This window comes from Leptosomus discolor, chromosome 3 (assembly GCF_034619465.1).
Source record: "Leptosomus discolor isolate bLepDis1 chromosome 3, bLepDis1.hap2, whole genome shotgun sequence".
NCBI classification, from domain to species: domain Eukaryota; kingdom Metazoa; phylum Chordata; class Aves; order Leptosomiformes; family Leptosomidae; genus Leptosomus; species Leptosomus discolor.
The window spans coordinates 41,331,331-41,342,438 of NC_141393.1; the positions used below are offsets into that span (position 1 = coordinate 41,331,331).

General features: G+C 41.3%; 1 protein-coding gene across 1 annotated transcript in view; it reads right to left on the reverse strand.

Moving 5' to 3' along the window:
• Positions 1–3,250: 3,250 nt before the first annotated feature.
• STARD9 (StAR related lipid transfer domain containing 9) overlaps positions 3,251–11,108 on the reverse strand; it is a 99,088-nt gene continuing 91,230 nt past the window's right edge. Inside the window, exons 26-35 of the mRNA XM_009950116.2 lie at positions 10,429–10,626; positions 9,477–9,660; positions 8,020–8,166; positions 7,270–7,375; positions 6,504–6,646; positions 5,804–5,868; positions 5,509–5,714; positions 5,006–5,085; positions 4,443–4,601; positions 3,251–3,352 (exon numbers count right to left, since the gene is read on the reverse strand). Coding sequence (XP_009948418.2) covers positions 3,251–3,352; positions 4,443–4,601; positions 5,006–5,085; positions 5,509–5,714; positions 5,804–5,868; positions 6,504–6,646; positions 7,270–7,375; positions 8,020–8,166; positions 9,477–9,660; positions 10,429–10,626 — 1,390 coding nt within the window. The remainder of the gene's footprint in view (positions 3,353–4,442; positions 4,602–5,005; positions 5,086–5,508; positions 5,715–5,803; positions 5,869–6,503; positions 6,647–7,269; positions 7,376–8,019; positions 8,167–9,476; positions 9,661–10,428; positions 10,627–11,108) is intronic.

The following is an 11,108-nucleotide window of genomic DNA, read 5'->3' on the forward strand; positions in this document are numbered from 1 at the left end:
TTAGGAACTGTTGTATAGCACGCTGTTACCTGCCGAGGGATAACCAGCAGTGGGCCTGCTCTCGTGAGGATGTGTGACTGTCTGCAGTCCTGCTGGGCTGGCCGACTCCTCTCTGCATGAGTGCTTCAAGCATTGTACCACTTCCCTACCTCTAGCTGTGGTGCAGGTGGCCCTGCCAGGAGAGCAGGAGGGAGAAGAGGGCTTGCAGCACACTAGGGCAGAGCGTGGCCTTCCTTCTGTTGGTCCTTCCTACTGCAGACTCTTAAGTCTCAAAAGAAAATAAGGAAAACTGGCATTGTATTAACTTTCGTCTGGATGTGCAGGTCAGAGGAGTTGTGTAACTCAGGAAGAAGCTTTGGCCAGTGCCTTGTTTCAAAACGAAGCAAAAAACCCCTTTGCTCGGACCAGGCACTGCGTCCCAGAACCCAGCTTTAAGCAGTGCCTGGCCTCTTGACACTTGTGCCACCAGCTCATATTCCATGCGCATCCCTCAGCAGGCAAGCAGGAGACCTACATCTTCTGTCACAAGCTGGCCTTTATGTTATTTCTCCATCCAGCATCGTTCCACAGATGGTGTCCTAGCTGGAGCAAAATAACATGGGGCACGTTTTCTTGTGTAGAAAATACCATTTATTGTGGATATGAAAATAGCAATCTTGATTAAGAGCAGAGATGCAGCAATAGGTTGTACGATATAATTGGTTCGATCATCTACTGCTCAGCAGTAACTTACAGGAAGTTGGGTTTTGCCTGGTATAGATTAACAAATTAGAGATCTGCTGGGTTTTTATTCCTTCCTTCCAAGCAAACCAATGCCATATGTTAACAGGTACCCTAAAATGTTATATTTGCAAAAGAAAACATTCATAAAAATAGGCTTTTTTAGTATCAATTGAAGATTGTATTAAAAAAAAAGTTACATTAATTCAATACTGATAAAAATAAAACTTAGCTTTGATATAGTATATAAAAACGCTTCAAAACAAGCATATATAAATAACTTAATTTGTAAACATAGAAAAAATCTTATGTATATATAAAAATAAACATCTGATGCACTGTACAATAAGACATTATCCTTCATAGGCACTGGCGTCACTGATCAACAGGAGTCCCCCTAGATGTTTATCCTACAAAAACTGCTTTATCACTAGTGCCATGTCCAAAATAAAAGGGGAAAAAAAGCGAAGCACTGAGCAAAGCTCTTGTGGATTGTACAAAAACCTCCCCTACCTCTTCTGGAAATCCACGGAAGCAGCACTGGGGTCATGGCCAATGCACCGTGCTGCTGTTTCTGCTCATTTTTTCTGGGGCTTTTATGTTTTGCCTTGTTCACTCTTCCTTTCTTGGCTCCCACCAACCTGTATGACAGGCTGCAAATCTAGAAATCTGTCTTTTTGCTCAGTTGCAGACAACTCTGGCAGGTTGCCCCTTTTCCTTAAGGGGCTACGGAGGATGCATGATGCTTGAAGTGGACCATGCCATGACTCAAGTTGGCAGGGTTTTCAGAAAAGGCTGAGCCTCACCAAAAGAGACCAGTAATCTATTGGTGTTAAGATTGTAACTGTGACCATCTAAATGAAGCAAACTTGTAAGTCAAAGGTTTTGTTTGGTACAGTTTTTTGGGGGGGCTAAGCTTTGGGCTGGTATGTCTCAAAACTGCTATTTTCTTAAATATCAATTAAAAATAGCTATTATCTTTTCTTTTAAAACTTAATATATTAATAACAGGAAGTAACATAGAAGCTAAGACCCAAAATTACACTTGTGCAAAGATACAGTAAAAGTAGATCTTGGCTCTTGAACTCAGAGATGGTGAGTGCCGCTAACATCACTGTATGCTGGGAAAATGCATCTTTTACTGAAAGTCACTGTGCTACTGTAGCAGATGCTGACTCTGGTAAGGTGGATACTTGAATACGTATCTATCACATGACAAATTTAAAGTGCAACAGCTGCTTGAACAATGTGGGCTTTTTAAGCTAAAGAAAGTATATCCTAGCAGCTTTTATTGCTTAGATAAGATATCAAAAGAGATTCTTTATCATTGTGCTGAAGAACTAAATGAAGTTATTCAGATACTTGAGTTGGTTGTGGTTTTGTTTCATTTTAGAAATGTGTGACCAAAAGTAGGGGGTGCATTGGACAAACATGTAAAGCCTGACAGCAGGACTGTTGGACCAAGTTCAACAGGGATACCATGAGGTAACTGCATGGGAAGAGTCCGTATTTGCTGCAGTGAGACAGCTGGTCCTGTTGTGTGACCAAAGGAGTGCAATAAGGCTATGACCTGGCTGCATTTTCAACTCTTAATGCATTTAGGTAAAAGTGTAGAAGGGCTGATGGAAAAAGCCATTGTGGAAAAATGCTGGAGCTACTCTTATTTGCAGGATTTAAATTCTAGAAACAAGCTGATGACTCAGTACTACTCCCTATTAATGACAAAGTGTCACTGTTTACAACTGTCAGTTTGGTTTCTTTATTTCAAAGCACCTAATTCTGCAGTGCAGTAGAACTCTGTCCTGAGGCGTGGTGGTTTCCACTGATGCTGCATAGTGTAGTGGCAATCTGAAATACCTCGTACTGCCTGCAAGCAGGCAGCCGGTTACACAAGAAAAATCTGTCCAGGGTGCAAATGACTAGAGGATATCGTGCTGTTTTAACTTCTTTTCTCAAGGGGAAGTCCAGCCAGCCAGCTAAGGTAAATATTCATCTACACTGTTAGGAATTCTGCATTGACACTTATCTCTAATGTTAGAAAGGGGCTTTGCAGCTCTATGCAAGAGCTTGTGAAAGGTCTCAAGCCCTACATGTATTGTTTCCAGTTTGTCATTCATTTCATTGCGTCCACTGCCGCCTAAACTTTCTTAAAAGAAAGAAGGTTGATCTTTGAAACAGAAATTAAATAATACACGTCTGCATGTAAATGCTGGCTATCGTAATGCAAAGTCTCTTCTGCACTTTATAGAGACAGCACCTTCCTGCTGTTCCATGGAGGTTTTCCCCAGCTGTCTCCAGGAGGACAGGTTCCCCATAAAACTTGCTGGGTTTCTTCTGAGCAGCGTTGGCTAAAATGATCCTTTTTTCTCACTATATTTGTGTACAGTCCAACGTTAGCAGGTGGGCTCCTTGAGCAAGGCTTGCTAGTGTGACTGGCCTCTGAGCCAGCATTTTACATTACCCTGACAGAGGCTTATGTCTCTTCGTGAACTTTTCAGCTGCTGGTAAGTGTCCGGTTTTGTACCAAACACTAACTAGCAAGAAAGTGGGCCAGTCGAGCAATCACCAGGGGCTGTCGCTTAGCAATGGAACTCAGGAGCCTTGTGGGGATAGCCGGGGCACCGAGATCCACCTGCAGGAATTAGAAGAAAGGCCGCAGTTAGGGGTTTGTACCTGGTTTTGAACAAAACAATTCTCCAGCCTGGAACAGCTCTGCTATTGCAAGTATGCGTTAAGCACTAAAGTAGTTAACAGCCAAGTGCTACTGTTACTGTGTGGTTTCTATCTTTTCCTTCCTGATACTCCATAGGACTTTCGAAGCTTTGCTATTTGATGTTCCTTTCAGCAGTACAACCCACACTGCTTTTGAGTTCGAGCCTAAGATTAAACATTACTAGCTTAAGACAGGTACAGTATTACTGAAAATGTATATGCATATACTACAGTGCAATATAAAATGCATATAAAATTTAAAAATGCATATACATTACACATATGAATTGTAAAATGCCTAATTACTGTAACGTAAAGATAATATTTTTAAACTGTATCTTAAAAACATGTTTTATATAGGTACATTTAAAGGACTAAAACCATTGAGATCTCAGATGAGCACTTTAACATAAATTATACACATTATGGTATTCTCTTCTGGATATTTTTAAGTACTTGGTACCACAGTCTCAATAACAGCCTGCTTTTCCAATGAGTCTGTAATAAATTGATGGCAGGATTTTCTTATTCTTAACTGGAATCCTAATCTTGGCTTCTCTTTTCGATCTATTAAGTGTGAAGAATTAATGACCTCAGTTAGGAGGCATTAACGACAGGTATTTCCATGCAGTTCAATAACAGTATGACCTGAGGTGGACACAGCAAGGGGAAAATGCAAACAAGACTTTCCATACTGGCTCGCCATGTGAGAACACAACATATACTAAAGTTGCTAATAAACCTTTTCAGAAGAGCCTGGGTATCCAAGGGACCAGCTTTAGATGCTGTAAAAACTTGGGATCATGTGCTTAAGCACAATCCTAGTTAAGATTCTCTCTGCATACTGTACCTCATGCTAGATAAGAGTGGGACGTGGAGGTGACTTTTATGGTCATAAACTTCACAGAGCAGAGCATTAGGATTGTGGGTTTTGTGACTTACCAGCATTTAAGTGTTCTGGTAAGTAACGGCTTTTTGCATTCACCATTGGCCATACAGCACAATCTTACCTGTGCCATGTAAATAACCCTGGTGATATCTCTTCCATTCACTACATCAGGTTCCAGTATCCAAGCACTTGGCAAAATCTCCCCTCTCACCACTTCCTTACAAGGGTGAGGCATGGAGGCATCGTAGACAGACTGAACAGCCAAGACAGACAAGTTCTTCTGCATGAGACAAAGTGTGAAGGTGACAATTTGAAAAAATTTTTTGCATATAGTAACGTTTTCTTTGTTTGCCATGAGGCATGTTTCTCATTTTACTTACTTAAATGAGCTCTTTTAAGAAATAATACTTATTAAATAATTTTTCTTTGTCATAATCTTGCATGTTTGTAACCAGAATATACTAACACTTGTGTTACTGCCTAATAGGGCGTGGTTAACGCTTGTCAGTCACAAGAGGGTTTTATACATTGTTCACTTGTGTCATATCAGCATGGCCTTTCTTCCTATGACACTGTCACATCTGGAAATAGGAGCATGGACCTTCCTTCCTTCTCTCCTTTGTCCTTGAACCACAAGTTCAGAACAATTACTCCTCTATGCTTCAGAAAGAATATTCACTCTACCTCTTTGGCTTCTACAGTGATGCAGCAGAAATCCCGGGGCTGCTTTAGGTAACAAAGGGAGGTATCAGTCACTAAATACACTGTGAAAAAAACACCCAAAAACAGAAAAAGGGGAGTTAGACTTCAACAACTTAAACTTGTCAGAGTTTTCCCCTACCTGTTAAACGCACATGCATATTTTATTTTGACTCCTTGGTGCCCAAGAGCAGAGCTCTGGTCAATATGCTGTAATGTGTCATTAAGATGCTTTCTTGAGCCACTTAAGATTTATTTTGACTTTCAAACCACTGTCTGTAGCTGTAGTTCTGCACTGAGATGTGTTCAGTATTAGCCTTACTTTGGAAAAGTCTTGGAAAACTGAAGTTCTCACATTAAATAATGAGGCTGTTTATTCAGACCTGAAGAAATGAAATAAGATGCTTCTCAATTTCTCCCTGGCTGACAATCTGAGCTGAGCAAGTACATTGTGATAATGGGGGTCAGTCGTTGGTGTTGATACTCACCCAGCTGAATGTGGCTGGTTACCTTCTTGTGTATTCGAGCTGTGTTGATGGTTCTGTCATACAGATGCCTTTTGCCAGGATCCCTTACGAGTCCCCACACATAGGGAAGAGGTCTTTCTATCACTCCTGCACCCAGAAACCCATGCCTTGTTGCTGAAGGGAAGACTTTGTAGTAAACCAGCACCTCTTTTTCTGTACACTGATACCTGTCAAAGACAAATGAAAGGGATATGCACACAAGAGGGCCAAGTAACATAAAAAGCCCTCCCATTATAAAAACCTGCCGTAAACTTACTTCCAACCAGCTGCTGCTTGGCATGTGTAGAGATTCCTCAGGTTATGGGAGCATGCTGCCATTACCTTAGAAAACAACAACAAATGTATAGGTGAGAGAAAGTTGTATAAACTGTAAGTTGTGTTCAGCTTTTACATGCTACCACGCTATCTCCTACTCAAGCTACTAAGCTGGCTTTACCACAAATAGTTTTACAGAGCTAGTAATCCTTAGAGTGTGTTCAGAGCCAGACTGACTGGCCTGCCATACTCTGTGCTGAAGGAGATATGTGGGCCTAAGCCTGTGCAGTAGCCTAAACTCTTGTGAGAAAATGGGAGATGAGGGAGCACATATCTCCAGATGATGCTGAAGTGCCTGTACCTGACCTGAAATACCAAGTTGGTATGCTTGCCTTCTAACCTCGCATCTTGTCACACACAGATACGTAAAACCTGGCTGTAGGCATTCTCGGGCACTGGAGGAGTTCAGCAGTTTCACCAGCTTCACTCAAACATTTTGGCTAACAGGCAACAGTCTTTTCCAAACCCCACTGCTGCAGCCTCGCTCGCTTTCCCCTGCCATTTAAAAATCGCTCAGCGTGTCTCTCTGTAACTGACAAACAGGGAGCTATGGGCAGTGTAGAACAACAAGGCTTGTCCCACCCACTTCTGCTATGTCTTCCAGCAGGAGGTATAGGAATAAGTGAAAAATATTTATTTACCTCAGTGGTAGCATTAGCCAAGATATGTTTGGATAAATCTTGGTATCCTTTTGTTGACGAGGAGCTGACGGAAATAGTTAATCCATGAGTGAACCTACAGCTGATGCTACTAGAAGGAAGGGGTGGCTGAATTCTGCTGGCTTCTGCAGGAAACAAAAAAGCCGTAGGGGAATAAAAAAATAAAAAAGTAAACCGACCACTATTCTGCAGTTGTAGGGACTTAAAGCCTCTGTCAGAGCACCCAGGCCACCTGGGCCTGATGAAGGACTGGTAACATCCCTGGTTTAGCTAATCTGTGTATTGGTAATTACACTGCAGTTACAGCTTGCATTTCTCAAGTTGGACAGTTATTACCACATATAAACAAATAAAATAACCTAAAGAAGAACAAGCAACATCTGCCTTGAGGATAAAAATAAGAACTCGCATGTGCAATGCTGTGCTCGTTACAGCTTTAGCCCCCCCCCCCCCCCCCCGTGCTTCCTTGGTTCATTCAAAGCATCATCCTCACACCCTCTCACAACACCCTACTCTGATGTTACCACATCAAAAGACCAACTTCAGAGGGACCAAATCACCATTTACTTTTTCAAGACATTCCAAGCAAGCTCTGGCTACTGGTTGACAGTGTTTTTCTGAAGTCATGTAATGGTAGGGACATCTTCAAAATACCCAGAATCAAACTAGATTTTGATTTGCATAAATGACAAATCTTATTAGGCTTTGGGATACAACTCAAACTTAAGCAGACGTATGTTTTACTTACCAAATGTTGAATCCTTCTGTAGTTGCTCTAACACATAAAGCTGACTATTTCTAACAGCTGAACGACCTCGTGTGTCTCTCGAAAGCAAAGCATTGCCAGAAGAAACCTGATTTAAGAAAGAGCAGAAGTGGGAGCTTTTGGTGTGAACTGTGAAAAATAAATCATGTTAATTTAGCAAGTGGAATATTCGTAGCAAATCTGCCTTACAAGGTTGGAAGCTTCTCTTTCTTTGCCTTTCCCCTGGTTATGAAATGATAGTCCTTGACTCAGGAAATTTAGCAAACCAAGTGTGAGGAGCTAGCACAGATGCACACGCCAAAAAAATAACTTCAGGAAAGTTCATGTTCACACACAAACTCTTATGTCAAGGCATCATTGAGGGAGGCACACTGGGAGTATCAGATTCTGGTTTATCACAAGAAAAGGCACGTTGTTTCTAGAACATTCGACAGATAGTGGCATTACTAACAATAGTAACATTGTCTGGTTTTTACCTAGGAGTTTAAAATTTTTTCTGAGTTTAAAACTCAGAAAAATAAAAGTGTCACCGTCCTTTGTGATTACATGGTATTGCTCCCTCCATCACATGTCACTCCTCTGTGTACTAGTGACACAAACTTGTCCTGCTTGATAGCCGTGACAATACGAACCATCCCAAAAAAGGTTTCTGTTCTCACATGCTGTTCTTCTGTTCTCTGTTACTGCTGAAGCATCAGGAGACACCAGTCTCACAGGCCAGTTGTTTCTCACCTGACCTTCCTGGCTGCTGAGGTTACTTGCAGTATACGTAGCAGTATTACTGCTATTGTAACCAGATGTTGGGCCAGAGGAGAGGCTGAGGCTGGAGTCTGTACATAAAGTGCTTGTACTTGCAAGAGTCTTCAGCCTTGCTTCTTCCTGTAATAGGTACCGCAGCGTTACAAACCCAAAAACCACACAAAAGTTACCTTGTCCGACAGCTAGTCAACTCAATGATAACAGCACTCAAAGGTGAAAGAGGGATAACCTAAAGAAGTCAAATTTCTTTCAAGGATTGTTGACACGCCAAAAGCTGGTGCCAAACAGAAAGTATTAAACAAACGGGCTCATTTAAAAAGAGCAAGATTATATAAGCCATAGAGCAAATCACCCTGTGGAACTTGGCAGTCTGGGAAAATGCAGCTGCCGCTGTTGTTACTCTTCACATATGAGAGTCCAGGCTATCAAACCAGTGCTAGGATGTTTTCCAGGGGAAAAAAGTTTAAAAAAGATCTCACTTCAGTCCCATTTGTTGCTTTTTGCCTACTTCTCAAGTAGCCCCTGACTTAACCTGCTATCAAATGTAGTTGTTAAAGACTGAAGATTTTACTTTAACCAATGCAACTACTCAGTGCCAGCCCAGAAGATGAATTAAAACTCCATAATAAGAAAGTCAAGATTGTTTATACTTTTCAAAGGCAGTTTGAAGTTTGGTTTTCCAGCTCGGCTGAACAGTGTCTACATTTCACAACAGAAACACGGCAGCAGATGTGGTAAGATCCAGTCATCCAGAGGAGGAGCCTGAATTCAAGGTGCCTTAATGGGTGCAGAGCAACGACATGAGCGTTCACCACATTTTGCACCAGATACACACGTATGAGGAGAGGAGGTCTGCAGCTGCGATCGAAGCTGCATTGTCAGGCAGCGTCAAAGGTTACTGCATAAAAGTATAGTCAGAAACTGGGCAGGACAGACACTTCCTAACGAGGTACTGCCCTTGCCCCCATGAGGAAAATGCACATGCTTGGACGGCACAAGATGGGTACCAAAGTGCAGCAGAAAAACCTGAAAGTACAGGACAAATACACACATGGAGGACAATCTAAAATGAGAAACAGAAATAGGAAAAGAATAAAGGCCTTTGTGTTTAAGTACCTACTGAAATAAACTCAGTTTACCTTAGCAACAGGCTGGGCAGGTGCCCCACAGGACTGCTGTGTAAGCTCGATCCAGCAAGAAGGCGTAGGACTTTCTTGTACATAAAACATGGCTTCAGGAAGATGTAGTTCAGAAGCACAGACAGTATCAGTTCAGTATTACTGAGATTTTTTTAAGCACCCATTTGGATTTAATTGTTTTTTCTACGCTGATGTGTTTCAAAGAGGGGAATTACTTAGCTGTAGAAAAGTTTATTTTAAAAACATGCATTGATGTGAATAACGCATAACAGTTTCCTCTGTAACACTCACCTTCTGTAACTGAGAAAATATTTGCTCCCGTATACGCCTTTTTTCTTGCTCAGCTCTCTCCCGAAGTTTGTCTCTAGCTCGTGCAATTTCAGTTTTGGTTTCCTCTCGTGCCTTCTGGTAGTCTCGGAGCAACAGTTCAATGTCTGAAGGATGCTGAATGCTTCTTCTTTTTGGTTCTTGAACTCTGGAGGATAGATAAGTGGGGGGAAACCACATATAATTACTTGAAATCGCATCACCTGACAAAATACCATGAGAAAATCATCTTTCAACATGGAACAGGAAAAATTGTCAGAAAAGCAGTTAAAAAGCACCACATTAGCCTCCAAAACATTCTTTTTGCTCACTGAAAGCTGCATGGACATTAACCTTGGAAAACTGCAAGTACAGTTTACCACTGAGATTACTCCAGCGATTGCACTGGTTTCTAAGCCAGCTCTCCATATGATCTAAGGCTTTGGTGTAACACGCGCAAAATAATTGTGTTGGCAAAATAACTGTCTCCTGACCTACTGCAAAGGAAGCAGAAGTAATTTAGGGGATATGGTGGGGCCTGAGAAACTCAAATGCTAAATGGTGAAGGGTTGCGGAACTTTTTTGATATTTAACATGAAACAACTATTTCATGTGGCTTTTGAGTTAGTGAAGGAGTAAGAAGACAAATTGGTCTATAATGAGTCAAGACTGAATACTTGTCTGTCCCCACACATCATATGCATAAATTATACACGTTATAGACTGAAATGAACTAGATGGAAGATTTTAATGAATGTTTTCTAAAATCAGGCACGCGTTTTTCCTGAAAGCACTTTCTATCCTGAAGTTTACCACTTCTGCATTGAGAACAGTTCTGCCACAGAAGTCTCAGATGTCAGTAAGAACCATTAACGTGTATCCACTGTGAACACTGCTAACATACATCAGGACAAAAGAGAGTTTTCTAATGCCCTACCTGGTATTTTCCACCACATCTTTTCTCAGTTGTTGGAGATATTCTCGGCGTCTGCTGGGGACATCTAGATCCCTCTGACTTGCGTCCAGCGTCTGCAACAGACTCAAATGTTTTTGGGGACTCAGACTTCGGCTTCTTTGGTATCGTTGCAGCCTTTTTTCTCTTTCCTTCCTCAGAGTTTCAATAGTCCTCATGTGTCTGTCAGGGAAACGTGATTAGAGCAACAAAAAGCACCTGGTGAAGTTACGTTTTCTGATTTTTTAAAATTTAAATGTTAGGTAGCTTTGTAATGTAAAATTAATAGAAACCTATACCATACACTCCCCTTGCAAATACCCCTTTGACCACACGCTGACAGATGATGCAGAAATTCTAAAACTTCACTGCTTTTATAACAGTAGGAAATGTGTAAGAGGGTCTTGGCTACTGCTTGTAATGGCCAAAAGGCGAATTGAGGACGGCAACTAATGTAGCTACTCCTACTGGTTTTTTAGTTATAACAGCTTCCTAAACTGAGTTCTGTAATCTAGTCACAAGAATCTAGGATCTTGATTTCTTCATAATTTATTTGGTATATTTATGGGGATTTAAAATTTGTTTCTTCATAGTCATACAGCAGCATTTATTCACGAAGCATGAACGAGATATTCCCATAAACGGGATGTATCAATTATTTGTAC